At 33.0% G+C, this 20,584-nt stretch overlaps 2 protein-coding genes across 2 annotated transcripts in view; both read right to left on the reverse strand.

The window, feature by feature from the left end:
* The window catches only part of LOC123241721 (arylsulfatase F-like), a 62,166-nt gene extending 56,597 nt beyond the window's left edge, over positions 1–5,569 (reverse strand). Inside the window, exons 1-2 of the mRNA XM_044669279.1 lie at positions 5,504–5,569; positions 4,752–4,881 (exon numbers count right to left, since the gene is read on the reverse strand). Of these exons, the coding sequence (XP_044525214.1) occupies positions 4,752–4,881; positions 5,504–5,569 (196 nt within the window). The remainder of the gene's footprint in view (positions 1–4,751; positions 4,882–5,503) is intronic.
* Positions 5,570–18,043: 12,474 nt separating this feature from the next.
* On the reverse strand, positions 18,044–18,985 carry LOC123242562 (olfactory receptor 6C1-like). Its single transcript, XM_044670392.1, has one exon. It carries the CDS (start codon positions 18,980–18,982, stop codon positions 18,044–18,046), a length of 939 nt encoding a protein of 312 aa, XP_044526327.1. The 5' UTR covers positions 18,983–18,985.
* Between the last annotated feature and the right edge of the window lie 1,599 nt (positions 18,986–20,584).

Raw genomic sequence — 20,584 nt, forward strand, 5'->3', positions numbered from 1 at the left:
AAAATCCCAGGAGGATGAACTCTTTCACTTGTGTGTGATTTTTCATGTTTGTTATCTCTCTTTTCCAAAAGATCTGCAATAAAAATAAAAGGAAACAAATATCAAAAAAAACCAGAAAATTTATGAATGGATTGATACTTAAAAGGGAGTAGAGAAGAAAAAATAATTCCTCCAATTATTTAAACATTTATTTAGTCCTTGTTATGCTCCTATACTAAGAAGAAGAGTGTTTTAAAGATAACTATGACATAACTAATGCTTTCGAGGAGCTTAACATAGTTGGTAAGATATGTACCCAAATACGTAAAATACAAGATTGAATGTGGCTAAGTACTAAAAACTTACAAATGTAGTAAGACTCTTCCTTTTTGTTCTTTTAAGAGCATCTCTGATGATTCAAGAAATCTTATCTTGAATTATATTGCCATCTTTTACATATTATGTTCTTCCCTTGATTTACTACACATGTACTTTAGTATTTGCCTCAAACTTTGCACTTTGATCAGTATCTTACTTTAAAAATTTTATTATTAATGTTTTAATTAACAAATTTCCACATATGTTTTCCAAAGGCATATGATCCATATGGTCTCCTTCCCCTCTTGCCCATTCCTCCCAGCAATTCAATCTGTGTTATCTGTATATTATCATGTAAAACACATTTTTATATTATTCATTTTTTAAATGGAATAATCTTATAGAACCAAATTTTTCTGCCTCCAACCTACTAGCACTTAGAACATCTCTGATACCTTTCTTATGGATCATATTGAGTTGTATAATAATGCAGGTGCGATATACCTCCATTAGACTGGAACCTTGAGGTTAAAGACACACTGTCCTGTCATCTACCCTTTTAATCTCAATTTATCATCACCTCCATTAATTTCTAGGAAGGATGATTTAAAAAAAAAAGGAAGCTGGGAGATCCGTAGGGTAAGATCTAACTAAGCTCTCAGAAACCAAGGGAAGCTATAAAACAACATTAAATTGGTTTGCTAAAACTCTGGCAAAATTCATATGAGTTAGATTCTTCTTCATTTCCAGTCATTATTATCCTTTCTCTCATGTTATTTCACTTTTTAAATGCAAGGTTATAGGAGTTCATGAATTCATCCCAATAATGAAAGGCATTCCAACAAAGTTCTCTATAATTATAATTTATATAAAGGAATATTATTTTTCCAATAATTTATTCCTGGAAAATGAGAGAAAGAGAAGAGAAGGAAAAACAAACTTCTAATAGTTTCCATTCAATACACTATGAAAGGAATTAAAATATTTTCTAGAATTTGATATTAGGTGATAGAAATTAAAATCTGTATAGGGCTTTACAGATTCTCTAATCTCACTCTTAATTTTACTGATGAGGAAACTGAACAAAAGTTGAACAGATATACTCAAAATTACAAGATTTATAATTAGTAATTCCAGGTGAAATCCATGCCCTTTCTGTATTCCTGTATTTCTAGTCTGAATAAGTTTGTCCATCTAACATCTATCTCACATCTAACTGTTCTCTCTGTCTATGTACCCATATATATGTATTAAGTGATTATAATTATTATATTATTACATGTGTCATATGGATGAATATTAATTATCTGTCAATAAGCTTTTATTAAATACTTTGTCTCTACCAGGGACTATGCTAAATATACAAAAGAAGGAACAAACACATATCCTGCTTTCAAGATGCTCAGATTCTAATAGGGGTAGTACTATGCAAACAACACTGGAACACTTCTAACACCTTCCTTCCCTCTATCAACTAATCTCTGGGACATATACATAAGCATTCATTTACTCACATTTGTTACTTCAAAAAACTGATGTTTATTCCCTTCTTTACAACAGGCACCTCTAATTTCTTCTCACTTTCTTAAAGGTACCTGGTGGGGCAATAGAGTGAGTGACAGTCCTATGAACAATAATCCTTAGTTCAAATCTCATCACAGATACTCAGTTGTGTGACCATAGGCAAGACTTTTAACCTGTTTGCCTTAGTTTCTTAAACTATAAAATGGTGATAATAATAAAACCTACTACTATGTAAGGCAAGTCTGAGTCCAATGAGAAAATGCTTCTATAAAGTGTTTAGCACAGTGCCTGACACATAAAAAAATAATAGGTCTTGTTTTATTTTTCAGCTTTATTTAGTCTACTAAGTGGGTTATATTATCAAACACACTCTATTTAAGTCTGAAAACTCCTTCAAGTTTAAATAGTATTTATAGTTTATCATAAATATTACTACTTTTCATACTTTTAATTGCATAACATTATTAATTAAATAAATAAAATTAAATTCTTTAATTAAAATTGGTTTAATAATTGATATTAAAGTGAATCATAAACTACTATATATGTATATATATACACACACACACACAAAAAAAAACATGCAGGTATTCACCAAATACTTTATCTCTCCAGTTTCAGTTCCATCTTAGGGCCCCCAACTCTTCTAGTACACTCACATACACTGTCATGTCCTAGATCTTACCAGTCAACTTAGTTTCATGACAATAGCAGGGAAGTGACAATGCAGGACAAAGGCTCAAGGGATTTGAGAGAAAAATACAGGATGGAATTGAATTAGTTAATGATAAGATTGAGATTCTGAAGGGAGAAAAGTGATGTTAGAGCAGAGGTAAAAACCTAAGAAAGTAGAGAGTGGTGGAGAGAATGGAATTTCTGATCATGAAGAGGATCCTTCACTCACTCAAAAGTATTCCTCTTCTATGACAAAAAAAACAAAAACAAAAACATTCTGACCTGCCTTTATCTCGTCATAACTTCTCATCTTTCCACCTGATGCATTGTGATGGTGCAAAGGATAGAACTCTGCATCTGGAGTAAAAAAAATATCAGTTCAAATTTGGCCTCAGATGTGACTTCTAGATTCTTTAACTATGGGGAAGAAATTTACTGTGAAACAGTCTGCCTCAGTATCCCCATCAACAAAATAGGGATGATAATAATAGCACCTATCTTCAGGATATGTTGTGATATTAAAAGCTCTGCACATTTTAAAATGGCAGATGAATTCTAGCTCTTATTATTAACATCTCTCTGTAAGTCTTACTCCTAAAGTTGTTTTTCCTCATCATGACTTCCAATTTTTCCACCATTGAGCAATTTCTTTGACCATTTCCTTTTCTCTAAATTCATTTTCATCCCTTTACAATATCAATCCTATCATTAACTAATTCAATCCACCCTCTTTTACTGTTAAATCATTTAAGCATTTGCTCTTCATTCCTACTTTGCTCCTAATGAACAGAGCTAGAGGAAGTCATGAAACTGAGCAAACTGGGTCTATGACTTATATTTGTCCAAGATAAATTTATTTTATTTTACCCAATTTAGGGTAGTAATACCTAACCAAACCTTGACCTTCACTTTACTACTTCCTTATTGATTCTCAGCTCCACTCCCTACAAATCTATTCCCTTCTATTTTCAAACATTTCTTCACTCCCCCCCCCCCCGCCAACGCCAAGTTAAGGTTATTGCTTCATTCTTTACTAAGAACATTTTGACTATTCACCGAGATTTACCTCTTCTCTCTACTTTTCATCTCAAAATCATTTGAAAGTATCTTTAATTGTCCTCTTTTCTTCTCATCACTGATAGGTGTTTTTCCCCCTTTCCCTTGTCAAAACCAATCCCTCAACCTATTCTTGATTTCATCCCTCCCTGTCTTATCTAGCTATTTGCTCCCTCAACATTTCCCTTTCTCTCTAAAATCTTCAGTTTCTCTCCCTTTAAAAATTCAATTTATGATGCCTTAAAAAATTTCCACATCTCTCAGATGCATGGCAGGGGGGTGAATCACTATGTCCTGTCACACCTTCAAGCTGTCATACAATAGCCCTCCTCTCCTTTTACACCCAAACATCTAGAAACAAATTATTTATTTTTATTATTTCCATTTCCTCTTCTTTTGCAACCTGGATTCCTTAAGAGAATTAACAAAGGATTCTGGAATCTCATTTTCACTGTTTTTATAATGTATGAGTTTCAGTATTTTTAGTCTTTTCTTACTCTAAAATTGGTTCCTCTGCTTCCCAATCATGAGATCACAGAATAAGAGACTAAAGTGACTTTAGAGATTGCTTGGTACAAAATGCTACATGTTATACAAATGTCCAGTCTTACATATAAATAACAAGATTATACATTGTCTGGAAGACATCAACTTCTTCTTCTTCTTCTTCTTCTTCTTCTTCTTCTTATTATTATTATTATTATTATTATTATTATTTTAATAGTGATTTTCTGGACATAATGGCACTGCCATTATTCTATTCAAAGGAGTAACATTGGTGGAATAATTTAAGACGAAGTACCTAAGAAAAATGGTAATGATAAAATAATAATAATTAGATAATAAGAGTGTACCAGATATCATGGAGTCCATACTATCCTGAATCATGCTAGCTCAAATCTCATTGCATCTCCTTGTACTGCCACCTATGTGATTTTTAGGTAAGGCATTTAACTATCTGGGTACCATTTTCTTCATCTGTTAAAAGAGTGAAAAGGACTGGATTGTCTCTGAATTCTCTTCTAGTTCTTCATCTATAATTCTATAATTTCCCTGAATAAATCCTGAGTTGTTCTTATGCTTTATGATTATAATCCCTGTGCTTGTCATGACTTTTCATTGTCGACTCTAAATGCTCACCTACCAGATGAAATTAACTGGCTTCCTCAGTTTATTAGACTTTCACTGGTTCCTCTAACTTTCCTTTTCATTCTCTTTGTCAAGTTCTATCATAATGGGAATCTCTTCTACTTCCATAGTTACTTTGAATGTTAGATTCCCATCCTTTCCATGTATCACGGTGTAGTCAAGACGTTTTCTAGGAAGCATCTTTATAAAAAAGGGGGAAAAAAAGCTAAGACCAAAGAAGTGTGCAAGAATCTAGGTCATTCCTCCATGTCATTACCATCCTTTTCTTTCATGATATCATCAATATTTGATTCCAGTTATACAGAATAAAAACAACTGCTTGAAAACATGGGTTGATGCAGACATTATTTGGGAAGTAAACTCTAAATGACCACCCTAGTACAACTATCAACAATATGAAAATAGGACTTGATCAATGACACATGAAGAAACTAGTGGAAATGTGTGTCAGCTATGGGGGGGTTGAGATTTTGGGGGGGAAGAGTAAGAATATGAATCATGTAACAATGGAAAATTTTTTTCTAAAAAAAATTAAATTAAAAAAATATTTGGTTCCAAGAATTAAGTACCTATAAAGATAATTTGGGGAGACATAGGAAGACACATTTTTGTCAACATTGAAGGTAGTATCTTAATTTGATTCTATATTTCTAAAATAGGTATTTTATGTTTATATCAATAAACACATTAAAATTTTTACTCATTATTATTCATGAACAGAAAGAAAAGTTCACAGGAGGTTCTAGTTAAATTTCTCTTATTGGTTTTTACTAGTTTGTTTTGTAATAGCTTTCACAATTACCTCAGAGAGTTGTTTTTCTTTTGTTGCCCTTAGTATATTTTTCTTTCCACTCATCAAAACGGGCATTGTTAGCTTCGAGTATGTAAACATTTTATTTCAATTAAATCTCATGATTCTAGAGTTTTAGCCGCAAAGTAGCTTTGAAACCATTTTGTCCATTTTCCTAAGTTTCAACAATAAGAAACAGGTCTAGAGAGGGGAAGACATTGCTGAGTAGCATACAACTACTAAGTGGTAGTGACAGTATTTAAACCCAGGCTTTATTATTCTGAATCCACATTGTCTCATCATCAAAGGGAGACAAAGATCTACACATATTTATTGAAGTTTTTTGGGAGTTTTGTTATTCTTTGTAATTAGAAGGAGTGTATTAGAGTGGAAAGAATTCTTGATATGAGGTCAAGGGACTAGTTCAAATCATAGCTTTCTAATTTAGTATCTTTGTGACCTTAGGAAAGTCATTTAACTTCTCAGTTTTCTCAAGTAACCAATTGAGAGTGAACTTGATGACCATTGTGAGCTTTCCAGGTCTAAATCTATCATCCTGTCAATGATGAAGAATGACAATTTCCAACACTATGTCAATATGTGACTGAATAAGTAAAATGAGCACTTGAGAATAAAATGACAAATTTAATGTTAGTTTTAATTTTTATTTTGTAATTTCCATGAATAAAATTTACCTTTTTGAGGATATGTCAATATCAAATGTAATATCAATAAAATGAAAAAAGCATGGATATTGAAACAAAATAATACTTACTTTTTTGGCAATCCTTGATAGCTTATTGCTGAAATTTCAACTAAAGCAGCCTATATCATTTGCTTAAACACTAAGTAATGCATTAGCATTGACCAGGTGGCAAGATTTGGCCATTACCTCTCACAGAACTGCAGGCTCATTCACACTTTTTCTGAGATTCTGTTTGTTTTTAGCTAATGGAACAGGTCTGGAACAAATTTCTAACTACCCATTCATGTTGTGATTGTGTATTTTGGACTCTGAGACATTCTATTGATTTTAGCTCTGTCAAATATCCCTCTCAAGTCAAAATAAAATGTAAAGGTTCTTCAAAACACTTAAGGCTGATCTTAGCTTTAAGAAATTACAGAAAATAATTTATGTATCATGACTGATATTTGCTTAGGAGGAATAAATCATTGAACAAGACAAAAGTGTCATGAAGAGACAGGTTCAATAAGTACTAAGGAATATAAACCAAATCCATCTTTGCACAAGTGGGAAATAGCAGCATAGAGGACAGCGCCCAAAGCGACTCCTTCCCCCCCCCCAAAAAAAAAATCCTTGGCAAGGTTATTATCTGTGAATAACTTAGGCAAGTAGCCAAATGGAGATATATAGTTATTCCCAAAACTATACAAGTGATTATCTAATATAATAGGATTTTGTCCCTGTTCCTAATTCTCTGGTGCTATACTGTTTCTTATCACAAAGAATGATGTAAATTGATAAGAATCATGATTCTTACTTACCGTAGTAATCATTTCCCCAAAACAGCTTTCTTGTGACAAATGCAAAAGACTCTGGTTCTAGTTCTCAAAATGAAACTCCATCAATCCTTCCTGACCTATTTCTTTTATTTTATTTTAGAGCATAGTCAAAAATCTCATAGCCATAAGAACTTTCTCAAAGTTTAATATTAATCTGCTAGGCATTCTTGAAGTATTCTATAGGCCTATTTAAATAGAGAAAAATAAGATAGAATAGATGAATAAATGTAATAATAATAGTAATAGTAGAAACAGCAAGAGTAGAAGAGAATGGTGCTGAGATCAAATTAGTAATGTAACTCAAACCCATTATCTGCCATAGGTTAGTGATGTGTCTAGGACAAATATTTCTATATTTAAAACTTTTAACTCGTGTCTTAGAATCAATACTGTGTTTTTGGTCCAAGGGAGAAGAGTGATAAGGACTAAGGAATGGGCATTAAGTGACTTTTTCAAGGTCACATAGCTTTAAAGTGTCTGAAGTCAAATTTGAACCTATTTCCTCCCTTTTATAGGCCTGTTTCTCAATTCATTCAGCTACCACGCTGCCCCCTGGGATTGTTTCTTAGCCTTTTTGTCTTTTTTTTCACTTTATTTCCTTGGACTCAACTACAAAGTAAAAAATGGATTATTAACTTTGCTGATAAAAGGGATTTTCTAGTTTTAAGTGTCATTCTTTTTCATATAACAATAGTGATGTTTTGCACTTATATTAGATTCTACATTTTCCTAACCTTTCTCTCTCTCTTCTCCATGGACTTTCCTGAAATTGCCTTTTCATAATTCTTTTTCTGACTATTGGATCAGTCTTATTGACTTCCTTTTCAGTTGGTCCTATGGATAACCATCCATCTGTGCTCTTTGTAGATATTCTTTAAGCTTCTACTCTAATTCCTTTCACCATTTCTTATCTTTTTGTTTAAACTTTTGATTACAAGGTAACCAAAGTGAAGTGAAATAAATATACAAAGTTCACACACACATACACAAGCACACACACAGAATTACAAATGAAACTATAAAACTTTATTAAAGGAACCATTTTATTATTTTTTTAATTTTTTAGAAAAATTTACTATGTTCTTACTTTCCCCTTCAACCCTCCAAACACCCCCATCCCCATAGCTGACATGAATTTCCACCAGTTTTAATATAAATCATCTATTAAGTCTTATTTTCATATTATTAGTAATTGCAATGGTGTAGTCATTTAGAATCTACATCCCAAATCATGTCCGCATCAACACATGTGTTCAAGCAGTTGGTTTTCTTCTATGTTTCTTCTTCTGTAGTTCTTCCTCTGAATGTGGGTAGCATTCTTTACCATAAGTCCCTCAGAATTGTCCTGGGTCATTGCTTTGCTGCTAGTACAGAAGTCCATTACATTCAATTTTACCACAGTGTATCAGTCTCTGTGTACAATGTTCTTTTGACTCTGCTCCTTTCACTCTGTGTCAATTCCTGGAGGTCTTTCCAGTTCACATGGAATTCTTCCAGTTTATTTTTCCTTTGAGCACAATAGTATTCCATCACCAGTATATACCACAATTTGTTCAGCCATTCCCCAGTTGAAAGACATGCCCTCATTTTCCAGTTTTTTGCTACCACAAAAAGCATGGCTATAAATGTTTTTGTACAAGTCTTTTTAGCTATGATTTCTTCGAGGTACAAACCCAGCAATGGGATGGCTGAATCAAAGGGCAGACATTCTTTTAGCACTTTTTGGGCATAATTCCAAATTACCATCCAGAATGGTTGGATCATTTCACAACTCCACCAGCAATGCATTAATGTCCCAATTTTGCCACATCCCCTCCAACATTCATTACTCTCCCCTGTTGTCATTTTTGCCAATCTTCTGGGTTTGAGGTGATACCTCAGAGTTGTTTTTATTATTTGCATTTCTTTAATTATTAGTGTTTTAGAACACTTTCTCATGTGTTTATAGATAGTTAGATTTCTTTATCTGAAAATTGCCTATTTATGTCCCTTGCCCATTTATCAATTGGGGAATGGCTTGATTTTTTATACAATTGATTTAGTTCCTTGTATATTTGAGAATTTTACCTCTGTCAGAATTTTTTGTTATAAATATTTTTTCCCAATTTGTTCTTTCTCTTCTGATTTTGATTGCATTGTTTCTGTTTGTACAAAAGCTTTTTAGTTTGATAATCAAAATCATTTATTTTACATTTTGTAATTTTTCCTAGCTCTTGCTTGGCTTTAAAATCTTTCCTTTCCCAGAGATCTGACAAGAATGCTATTCTGTGTTCACTTAATTTACTTACAGTTTCCTTCTTTATATTTAAGTCATTCACCCATTCTGAATTTATCTTGGTGTAGGGTGTGAGATGTTGATCTAAACCTAATCTCTCCCATATTGTTTTCTAATTTTCCCAGCAGCTTTTGTCAAATAGTGGATTTTTGTCCCCAAAGTTCGGTTCTTTTTTTTTTTAAAACCCTTTATCTCGGTGTATTGTCTCATAGGTGGAAGAGTGGTAAGGGTGGGCAATGGGGGTCAAGTGTCTTGCCCAGGGTCACACAGCTGGGAAGTGGCTGAGGCCGGGTTTGAACGTAGGACCTCCTGTCTCTAGGCCAGACTCTCACTCCACTGAGCTACCCAGCTGCCCCCCAAAGTTCGGTTCTTTGTGTTTATCTTACACTGTCTTGCTGAGGTCACTTACCCCAAGTCTATTCCACTGATCCTCCCTTCTGTCTCTTAGCCAGTACCACATCGTTTTGATGACCACTGCTTTATAGTATAGTTTAATATCTGGTACTTCTAGGCCACCTTCCTTCACGGTTTTTTTTTCTCATTATTTCCCTTGATATTCTTGATCTTTTGTTTTTTCAAATGAACTTTGTTATAGTTTTCTCTAATTCAGTAAAAAAGTTTCTTGGTAGTTTGATAGGAATGGCACTAAATAAGTAAATTAATTTGGGTTGAATAGTCATTTTTATTATTTTAGCTTATCCTACCCATAAGCAATCAATATTATTCCAATTGTTTAGATATAGTTTTAATTCTTTGGAAAGTGTTTTGTAGTTGTTTTCATATAATTCCTGTGTTTGTTTTGGTAGGTAGATTCCTAAGTATTTCATATTGTCTAAGGTGATTTTAAATGGCGTTTCTCTTTCTACCTCTTGCTGCTATGATGTGTTGGAAATATATAGAATTGCTGATGATTTATGTGTGTTTATTTTGTATCCTGCAACTTTGCTAAAGTTGTTGATTATTTCTACTAGCTTTTTATTTGATTCTCTAGGATTTTTTAAGTAGACCATCATAACATCTGCAAAGAGTTATAGCTTAGTCTCCTCATTGCTTATTTTAATGCCTTCAATTTCTTTTTCTTCTCTAATTGCTACTGCTAGTGTTTCTAGTACAATATTAAATAATAGAGGTGATAATGGGCATCTTTGTTTCATGCCTGATCTTATTGGGAAGGCTTCTAATTTATCCCCATTGCATATGATGTTTGCTAATGGTTTTAGATATATACTGTTTATTGTTTTTAGGAAATGTCCTCCTATTCGTATAATTTCTAGTGTTTTCAATAGGAATGGGTGTTATATTTTGTGAAAGGCTTTTTCAGCATCTATTGAAATAATCATGTGATTTTTTTTTGTTCATTATCTTGTTGATATGGTCAATTATGTGGATGGTTTTCCTAATGTTGAACCATCCTTGCATTCCTGGTATAAATCCCACTTGATCATGATGGATATCCCTCTTGATCACTTCCTGCAGTCTTTTTGCTAGTGTTCTGTTTAAGATGTTTGCATCTATGTTCATTAGGGAGATTGCTCTGTAGTTTTCTTTCTCAGTTTTTGATCTACCTGGCTTTGGAATCAGTATCATATTTGTGTCATGAAAAGAATTTTGTAGCAGTCCTTCTTTGCTTATTATATCAAATAATTTGTATTGTATTGGGATTAATTGTTCTTTGAATGTTTGATAAAATTCACATGTGCATCCATCAGGCCATGGCAATTTTTTTTCTTAGGGAGTTCTTTGATGGCTTGTTCAATTTCTTTTTTGATATGGGATTGTTTAGGTATTCTATTTCTTCTGCTGTTAATCTAGGCAATTTATATTTTGTAACTATTCATCCATATCACCTAGATTGCTATATTTATTACCATAAAATTGGGAAAAAGTTTTTAATGATTGCCTCAATTTCCTCTTCATTAGAGGTGAGGTCTCCCTTTTCATCTTTGATAACCATTAGTTTGGTTTTCTTCTTTCCTCTTTTTATTAGATTTACCAGTACTTTGTCTATTTTATCTGTTTTTTTTTTTCAAAATACCAGCTTCTTGTCTAATTTACTAATTCAATAGTTCTTTTACTTTTGATTTCATTAATTTTTCCTTTGATTTTTAGTATTTCTAATTTAGTTTTCATCTGAGACTTTTTAATTTGTTCATTTTCTAGTTTTTGAATTTGCATGCCCAATTCATTAATCTCTGCCCTCCCTAATTTGTTAATATATGCACTCAGTGATATAAATTTCCCACTTAGAACTGCTTTGGCTATATCCTATAGGTTTGGGTAAGAAATCTCATCATTGTTTTTGTCTTCAATGAAATTATTGTTTCTATTATTTGTTCTTTCACTAAATTATTTTGGAAAATCATATTATTTAATTTCCAATTAGTTTTTGGTTTGCCTCTCTATGTATTCTTACTAATAAATATTTTTATTGCATTATGATTTGAGAAGGTTGCATTTATTATTTCTGCTTTTTTGCATTTGTTTGCCATGTTTCTATGCCCTATTACATGGTCTATATTTGTGAATGTTCCATGTGCTGCTGAAAAGAAGGTATATTCCTTTTTGTCCCTATTTATTTTTCTCCATATATCTATTAACTCCTATTTTTTCTAGGATTTCATTCACCTCTCTTATTTTTTTCTTATTTATTTTTTGATTTATCTAGATCTGATAGAGGAAGGTTGAGGTCCCCTACTAGTATAGTTTTACTATTTCATTCTTGAGCTCCACTAGCTTCTAGTTTAGAAATTTTGAAGCTATACCGTTTGGTGCATACATGCTGAGTACTGATATTTCTTCATTGTTTATACTGCATTTTCTTAGGATGTAGTTACCTTCTTCTATCTCTCTTAAACATATCTATTTTTACTTTGGCTCTGTCAGAGATCATGATGGCAACTCCTGCCTTCTTTTTCTCATTTGAAGCCCAATAGATTTTGCTCCATCCTTTCATTTTTACTCTATGTATATCTGCCTGTATCATGTCTATTTCTTGTAGACAACATATGGTAGGATTTGGGTTTATAATCCACTCTGCTGTTTGCTTCCATTTTATGGGCAAGTTCATCCAGAGTTATAATTATGAACTTTGTATTCCCAGACACTTTAATTCTCTCTCCTTGTCCTGTCCTTTCTTCTTTCACTATTTTATTTTTAAGATACCATGATTATCTAATTTTTTAACTTCTTTTCTGCCATTTAAAAAGAAAAATCTTTTTTCTTGGTTTTTTTGGAAACTTTATAGATGGATATTACTTAATTGCTATTTAATTTAGCCTCATTTGACTTTCTCCTCTAACTATTAATGTATGTTACATGCCATTTTTTACAAACATTACATTATAGTATCTCTAAAATTTAGATACTATTACTCTACCAGAAGTTAAGGAAACTGAGTCAAACAGAAGATGAATTGCTTGCCCAGAATGACAAAAGTATTACATATATAGGGTAATATTTGTCCTCAGGTCTTCTTAATTCCTTGCTCAGGGATCTTTCCAGAGTGCCACTTAGCTACCTAGACATATTTTATTTGAGTTTATTTGCTTTCCTTTTTTGTTTCTAATTCATATATATTGATTTGTTTCTTTTTCAAATATATATTAAATTCACTGTTCTGATTCTTATTTCTTTCATTTTTATTATCATTGAGAGATACATAGGCTCCTTCTGACTACTTTGACTGAATATCAAGAATTTTGTATATTTTCTTATTGTCTGATCAAATTACATAATGTTTCTATGTTTAATTATTTTATTCACATTCAATTTTGAACCATTTTAACAAATTCACCTCTTAATTATATTTTTATTGCTCTAATTTTTAAGGAATTGTTTTAAATCCATCTTGTCCTGGGAAATTTTCATTAGGGAATTTATTCATGATTTGTTCTATTCCTTTTTTTAACATAAACTTCTTCTTTCATAAATCTTGGCAATATTTTTTATAAATATTCATCTGTTTTGCTTTAAATGTCAAGTGTGTTGACATACAGTTGCAAAGAAGAGCTCCTATTTGTAAGGGGGAAAAAGGGGGTTTTATGGGCTCAATATATTAAAAGATGGTCACCAAAGTATTGACCTATTATCAATCCTCAATTAAGAATAATCTCAAGTCAAAATTAACTTCATGCTGATTTATTTACAATTAGGAAGGTTGAAGATAGGGAAATTGAGAGAGGGAAACTCTGGCCAGGACCAGAGGCCTGTACCAGGAAGAATTTAAAGGCCCCAGCAGAGGGGCACAGAGGTTAATTAAACAAGGCTTCTAGCCACAAGGCTTTTTATAATTAGAGAGGCAAGAGAGGCCTTCTTGAGGCTAGAGTTTCCAGAAATGCCAAGGGAAGAGAGAGAGAGAGTCAGCCTAACTTACCCATGTGATAATTCAAAGGGAAGCAGTCAGAGGTCCTACCAGAGATCCTTCTATACCAAGTTCAAAATGCCAACTACCTCCACAGGAAGTTACCATCATATTTAAAAGATAGTATCTTTCGTCATTTCTTGCATCCACCTCCAATTTGCATGTCAAATCACAATAGACACTTCTCATAGTAATGCCTTAGGGGGCAGTCAGTTGATTCTGATTTGTTGCTCACTCTAGCATAGGTGGGTTATGGACCTCCCAGAATTAGAGGTATTCTCACCTTTGGTGATTAAATCTAAAGATGGGCACTGTAGACTTAATCTAATTATCACAACCCCCCTGTGATCATTTGGGAGACTGATTTCCCCAATTGATCATTTGATATAATCATCTTGTACCTCTAAAGTTCTAACTACAATAGAGATAAGAAGTAAGTAGAAGAGACAGAAAGAGAGAGAGCAAAACCAATGTTTTGCTAGGCCCATTGACAAAAAGCCAATTAGGGGACAATCCCCTTTGGCATAAGGGTTTATAATTCAAATAATTGTTTTCAATCATCTAAAGTTATATTAGTTGCACCCCAAAGTTCATTTTGGATCATCTTGATTCAGTGTAGATTTCTGCAGGCATCATTTTTGGATCATCTTGATTCAGTGTAGGTTTCTGCAGGCAAATAGTCCATTTTCTGGTTTCAAAGCATTAGCAGACTTCTTTTTCTAAAAAATTTTCTTGAACAAAATTTTAAAACTTAGATTTTTATAAAAATATCAATTATCACATGTTAATATATTTAATTTAATTCTCATTTTGTAGCATTACAATCCATTTCATTCTGTTTGCTTTTTTCTCCTTTTAAAAATCAAGTTAAGTAATTTAAATAATTAAAAAAGCCAAATTAGAAAATCTACTTTGTTTTCCAGCCATAAACTAACTCCCACTTTTGTTATTTTTCTTTTCAATTTTATTATAGTTGCTTTAGGTTTTTATGATTTCTACTTTTGGGTTCAATTGTTGATTTAAATTTTATTCCTTAGTATAGTGTATTTTTTTTTCTTTTTAGTTGTATGTCCAATTGTCTTATCTGATTTCTCTCCCCACTTTTATTGATGGAAGCATCTAAAGATCTATATTTATCCTAAGTAATACTTTGGCTACATTCTACAAATTTGTTAGGTTTTCCTTTTATTGTCTAATTTTTAAGGAATTATTTTATTCAGAAAAGGTTTTACTTTTTTTTCCTGTTTGAACAATTCAACTTTTTAAAGAACTCTTTGCTTTAACAAGGTTTTGAAACTCCTGTAACTGTTAGTTTGGGTTTTTTTTAAATGTTATTTTCTTCAGTATTTTTGAGCCTCTTTTAACCTGTTACTTATTTTCCATATTGGCAATTGCTTTGACAATCTGTACCATGTCTTGCTCTTTGATATAGGGATCCTCTGTAAAGAACTTTTCATCAGTTGTGCAATTCCCCTAACCCCAGAGGGTGATGAAAGTTCACAGAACTTCTACTGCTGCCATGCTCACCAAAGACTTCAAAACACACAATTGGTGTTGGTGCTGTTAAGTGCTCCTGACCAGGATCCAACCCAGTATCACTGCCTTCTAGTTCCAACCTCATCAGTTATCTTAGACTGGAAAAATAAACCACTCTGCTTTCTTGATCACGAGATGGTTAATATCAAAATTAGATTAATTACGCAGCTGAGTGGCTCAGTGGATTGAGAGCCAGGCCTAGAGACTGGAGGTCCTAGGTTCAAGTCCGGCCTCGGACACTTCCAGCTGTGTGACCTTGGGCAAGTCACTTGACCCCTACTGCCCACCCTTACCACTCCTGGGCCAAGGACGGTCCCTAGCCCTGATGAAAAAAGGAGGAGTGTTGGGCGTGGGGCTAGCAACCCCACCCTGTAAAAAAAAACTACATCTGCTAAAGAAACTGCAACCTAAAGTAGGGGCAGCTGGGCTAGCTCAGTGGATTGAGAGCCAGGCCTAGAGACGAAAGGTCCTAGGTTCAAGTCCGGGCTCAGACACTTCCCAGCTGGGTGACCCTGAGTGACTGTGTGTCCCATTGCCTACTGGTTGTGGCCCTATGCTCCTAGAATGGAGTCCCAGGATAAAAAAAAAAAAAAAAAAAAAAACAAAAACAAAAAAAAAAAACGTACTTTGCAGCCAAATTTGTAGGAGCTCTCTATAGTCAGTTATAACAAAACCTGGAACTAAATATGCCTCAGATCATAAGTTCCTTATTGTAAAATTCAGACTTAACTGAAGAAAGTAAGACAAAAATGATGTAAGTATGATGAAAATAACATCCCTTGTGAATATGAATAGATTTAAGCAATTAGATCTGGTATAAAATTTACCTGAAAAGCAATGGCCAGAGGTTTGAATATTTTATGGGAGGCAATAAAAGAAAAGATTCCTTAGAAAAAAATCAAGAAAGCAAAATGGTTGACTGATAAGGCTTTACAAATAGCTAACTGAAGAAGAAAAATACAAAGTAAAGGAGAAAGATGAAGATATACCCAAATGAATGTGGAATTCCTCTGAACAGGAGCTATAAGTTTTTCTTAAACAAGCAGTGCAAAGAAATAAAGGCAAGAAATACCTTGAGAAAGACAAGAGATCTATTCAAGAAAATAAAATGTATTGAGGAACTGTTTCACACAAGATTGGGCATAATAAAATACAAAACAGATAGAGGCAATAGAAGTAGAAGGAGTCAAGGAGATGTGCAAAGATTACATAGAGTTATATAAGAAAAATCTTAATGCTAGTAATCATGATAGTGTGGTTGTTGATCTAGAGGCAAATATCCTAGAGAATGAAGTTAAGTGAGTGTTAAGAAGTATGGATAAAAATAAAGCTGGTGAAGGCAATGGAATTTGAGCCAAACTATTTAAAATAATGAAAGATAATGATATTAAAGTGCTATGCTCAATATGTCAGAAAATTTATAAAATTCAATAAATACAAATGGATTGGAAAAGATCAGTTTTCATCCAAATCTAAAAGAATGACAATGTCAAATAATTTTCAAATTATCAGAAAATTGTAATCATTTCACATGCCAGCAAAGCTATGCTTAATAATTGATTAGGTAACTTCAGCAATATCTCAACTAAGAATAACAAGAATAAAAAGTTGGATTTCAAAGAAAAATCAGACCTAAAAACCAAATTTCCTACATGAAACAGATAATGGAAAAAGCAAGACTCCTTTCAAATGACACTGATTTGGGAAAGGTTAATGGCCAAAGGAAAAATGGATGGTAGAGGATAAGATGGATAGATAATATCATGGAAACCCTATAAGTTAACTTGGACAAACTTTGGGAAATAGTGGAAGATAAAAGTGCCTGATATGCTATAATCTGTGGGGTCATGAATAATTCCACATGACAGAACAATTGAATGATAATAATGATAAGAAGAGAAGATGGACTGACTAACTGGAATGTATAAGAGATGATAAATGGATAGTCAGAAGACTAATTTAACCCTGATCATTTCATTAGAAAGCTAGGAAGACCTCTAGCATATTGGGTAAGTGTCCAAAGGAAAATATTTCAGTGAACATATATAAGGAGCAAAAAATGAGCAGACATGAATGGATTTCAAGCTCTATCATTGGAATAACCTCCAAACATGAAAAGAATAAAAATCCACTTAACCATTTGAAGGACAAAAGTAGCTTTCAACAAAATGACCAAATGTAAAGCTTTACCTACATATGGAGATGACTTTGATATTATAAATGCTATGCTACTGTGATAACAGTTCTGGCCGAACTTTTAAATCATAAGTCTATAATAAGTCTCTTTATGACATAATATGACTTGGTCCAATCAGATGAGAATGGCTTTGATTAAGGCCTTCACAAAGGACATGTTTATCAGTAGTACATCTGTTTTGGTAATGATTCATTTGTGGGAAGTATCACAGCAACTCAAACATGATTTCCTTAGGCATGAAAGTTGTTTTTTTTTATATTAGTTCATAGGCGGGAATAAAAAACAATCAATGAATAAAAATTTATAGTCCACCAACAACTGGTCATTATGCTAAATGCTAGAGATATAAAAACAAAACAGAATATTCCCTATTCTCAAGGAACTTATATTGGGTTGAAAACAATTAGCTTCCTCTCTATCTCACTACATATACATGTTTATATATAATATTATTTGTGTGTCTGTGCAAATTAACTACAAAACAATTTGTTGGGTAGATTTAAAAGGAATTTTACCTGTAAAATTTAAAAATCTCTTCTGAAGTATTGACATATCAGAAAGAAAAAGAAACAGAGAGATAAGGGAGCTGACAAAACCTTGGGCAGAATATTAAGAATTTCTGCTTTTCATTGCATATTTTATTCATTTCAACAAATATTTTCATTTTTTTGTAGAAAATACAATCTTCCGTATCATATCCATGAATGCTTGTTTCACTTGCTGATTCCTTAGACTATAAATAAAGGGATTCAACATGGGGGTTACTGAAGTATATAGCAGAGCAACTCCTTTGCTCAAAGATACTCTATCTTTTGCTGAGGGTTTGATGTACATGAAGATGCAGCTGCCATAAGAAATGGAGATGACAATCACATGAGAAGAACAAGTAGAAAAGGCCTTTTTTCTCTGACTGATAGAGGGGATCCGCAGAATTGTTTGGATGATATATATGTATGAGAGAATTATTAGTGCCAGTGTGACCATAAGAGTTACCAGAGCCCATGAAAAGCCCAGTGTCTCTAAGAACTGAGTATCTGTACAGGATAGTTGTAAGAGGGGAGAATAGTCACAGGTGAAATGATCAACTATATTACCAGCACAATAGTCAAGTTCCTGCATCATTATGAGTGGTGGGAAAATGACCATGAATGAAACAAACCATGAGCAAAAGACAAGCAAAGTGCAAACTCTGCTGCTCATAATGGTTATGTAATGTAAGGGTCTGCAGATGGCAACATAGCGGTCATAGGACATGGCTGCTAGTAGATAAAATTCAGTTACTCCCATAAGAATTGTGAAAAACATCTGAGTCATACAGCAATTATAGGAAATGGTCTTATCTCCAGTAATGATGGTGCTCAAGAACCTAGGAATACAAACAGTTGTAAATGAAATTTCTATGAAGGAGAAATTGCGCAGGAAGAAATACATTGGGGTTTGGAGGTGAGAATCCAATAGAGTAAGGATGATGATGGTCAAGTTCCCAGCAATACTGAGTATGTAGGCAAGTAAGAGAAAGGAGAAAATGACCATTTGAATCTCTGGGTCATCTGAAAATCCCAGGAGGATGAACTCTTTCACTTGTGTGTGATTTTTCATGCTTGTTATCTCTCTTCTCCAAAATATCTGCAATAAAAATAAAAGGAAACTAAACAAAAAAAGAAACAGAAAACTTATGAATGGATTGATACTTGAAAGGGAGCAGAGAAGACAAAATAATTCTTCCAATTATTTAAACATTTACTAAGTCCTTGTTATGTTCCTATACTAAGATGAGGAGTGTTTCAAAGATAACAGACATAGCTGATGCTTTCAAGAACCTTAACATAGTTAGCAAGATATGTACTCAAATAAGTAAAATACAAGGTTGTATGTGGCTAAGCAATAAAAACTTACAAATGTAATAAGACTCCTCCTTATTGTTCTCCTTAACCTAGCATTTAAGGCCATATCTGATGGTCATATCAACCTACTTTTTTAGCCTTATCTTATAGTGCCATCTTTTACATATTATGTTCTCCTCTTGACCTACTGTATATATACTTTCATATTTGCCTCAAAATTTGCACTTTGATCAGTATCCTAATTTGAATATTTTATCATTATTTTTTAATTAACAAATTTCCACATAAGTTTTTCAAAGTCATATGCCCAGTCCTCCCAGAGATGACAAGCAATTCAATCTGGGTTATACATGTATTATCATGCAAAACGGATTTCTATATTATTCATTTTTGTAAGAGATTAATTTTATAGAACCAACCCCCCAAACATATACCCAAATAAATAAGTGATAGATCATATTTTTCATCTGCATTTCTACTCCAACAGTTCTTTCTCTGGAGATGTATAGTATTCTTATTCCTAAGTCATCAAAATTGTCCTCCATCATTGTACCTGACTTCTTTATGTATACAATAGCCTATCTACTTCTTCCTTGTCCATTCCAACCCATTCCACACTCAGTTTCTCCATCTATAAAATGGGTATAATAATACTTCTCTAGCTAGTAAAAAACTTTTCTGCCTCCAACCTACCAGCACTTAGAGCATCTTTGATGCCTTTCTCATGGATAATATTAAATTGGATTATTATATTCATGCAATTTACTGCCACTAGACTGGAACCATGTCCTGTCATCTACACTATTAATCCACATTAATCATCATCTCCATTAATTTTTAAGAAGGGTGATTAAAAAAAGAAGAAGAAGCAGAAGAAGCTAGGAAATCAAAAGGGTAAGATCTAACTAATCTCTCAAAAGTCAATGGAAGATATAAAGCAACACTGAACTGGTTTGCTGAAACTGGAAAAATTTCCTGAAACAAATATGAGGAAGTTTCTTCTTCATTTCCAGTCATTATTATCATTTCTCTCATGTTATTTCACTTTTTTAATGCAAGGTTTGAGAGTTAAGGAATTCATCCTAATAATGGCATGCATATGATCATAATTTCTATAAAGGAATATAATTTTTGCAATAATTTATTCTTGGGAAAACCCCAACATCATTCCTTTGAGAGGGAGAGGAGAGAAGGAAGGACAAACTTCTAATAGTTTCCAATGAATTCGCTATAAAAAGAATTTAAAGATTTTCTAGTGTGGGATGTTAGGTTATAGAAATTAAAATCTAGATAGGGCTTTACAGATTCTCTAGTCTCACTCTTCATTTTACTGATGAGGAAACTGAGCAAAAGTTGA

The sequence above is a fragment of the Gracilinanus agilis genome, chromosome 3 (assembly GCF_016433145.1).
Source record: "Gracilinanus agilis isolate LMUSP501 chromosome 3, AgileGrace, whole genome shotgun sequence".
Classification (NCBI taxonomy): Eukaryota; Metazoa; Chordata; class Mammalia; order Didelphimorphia; family Didelphidae; genus Gracilinanus; species Gracilinanus agilis.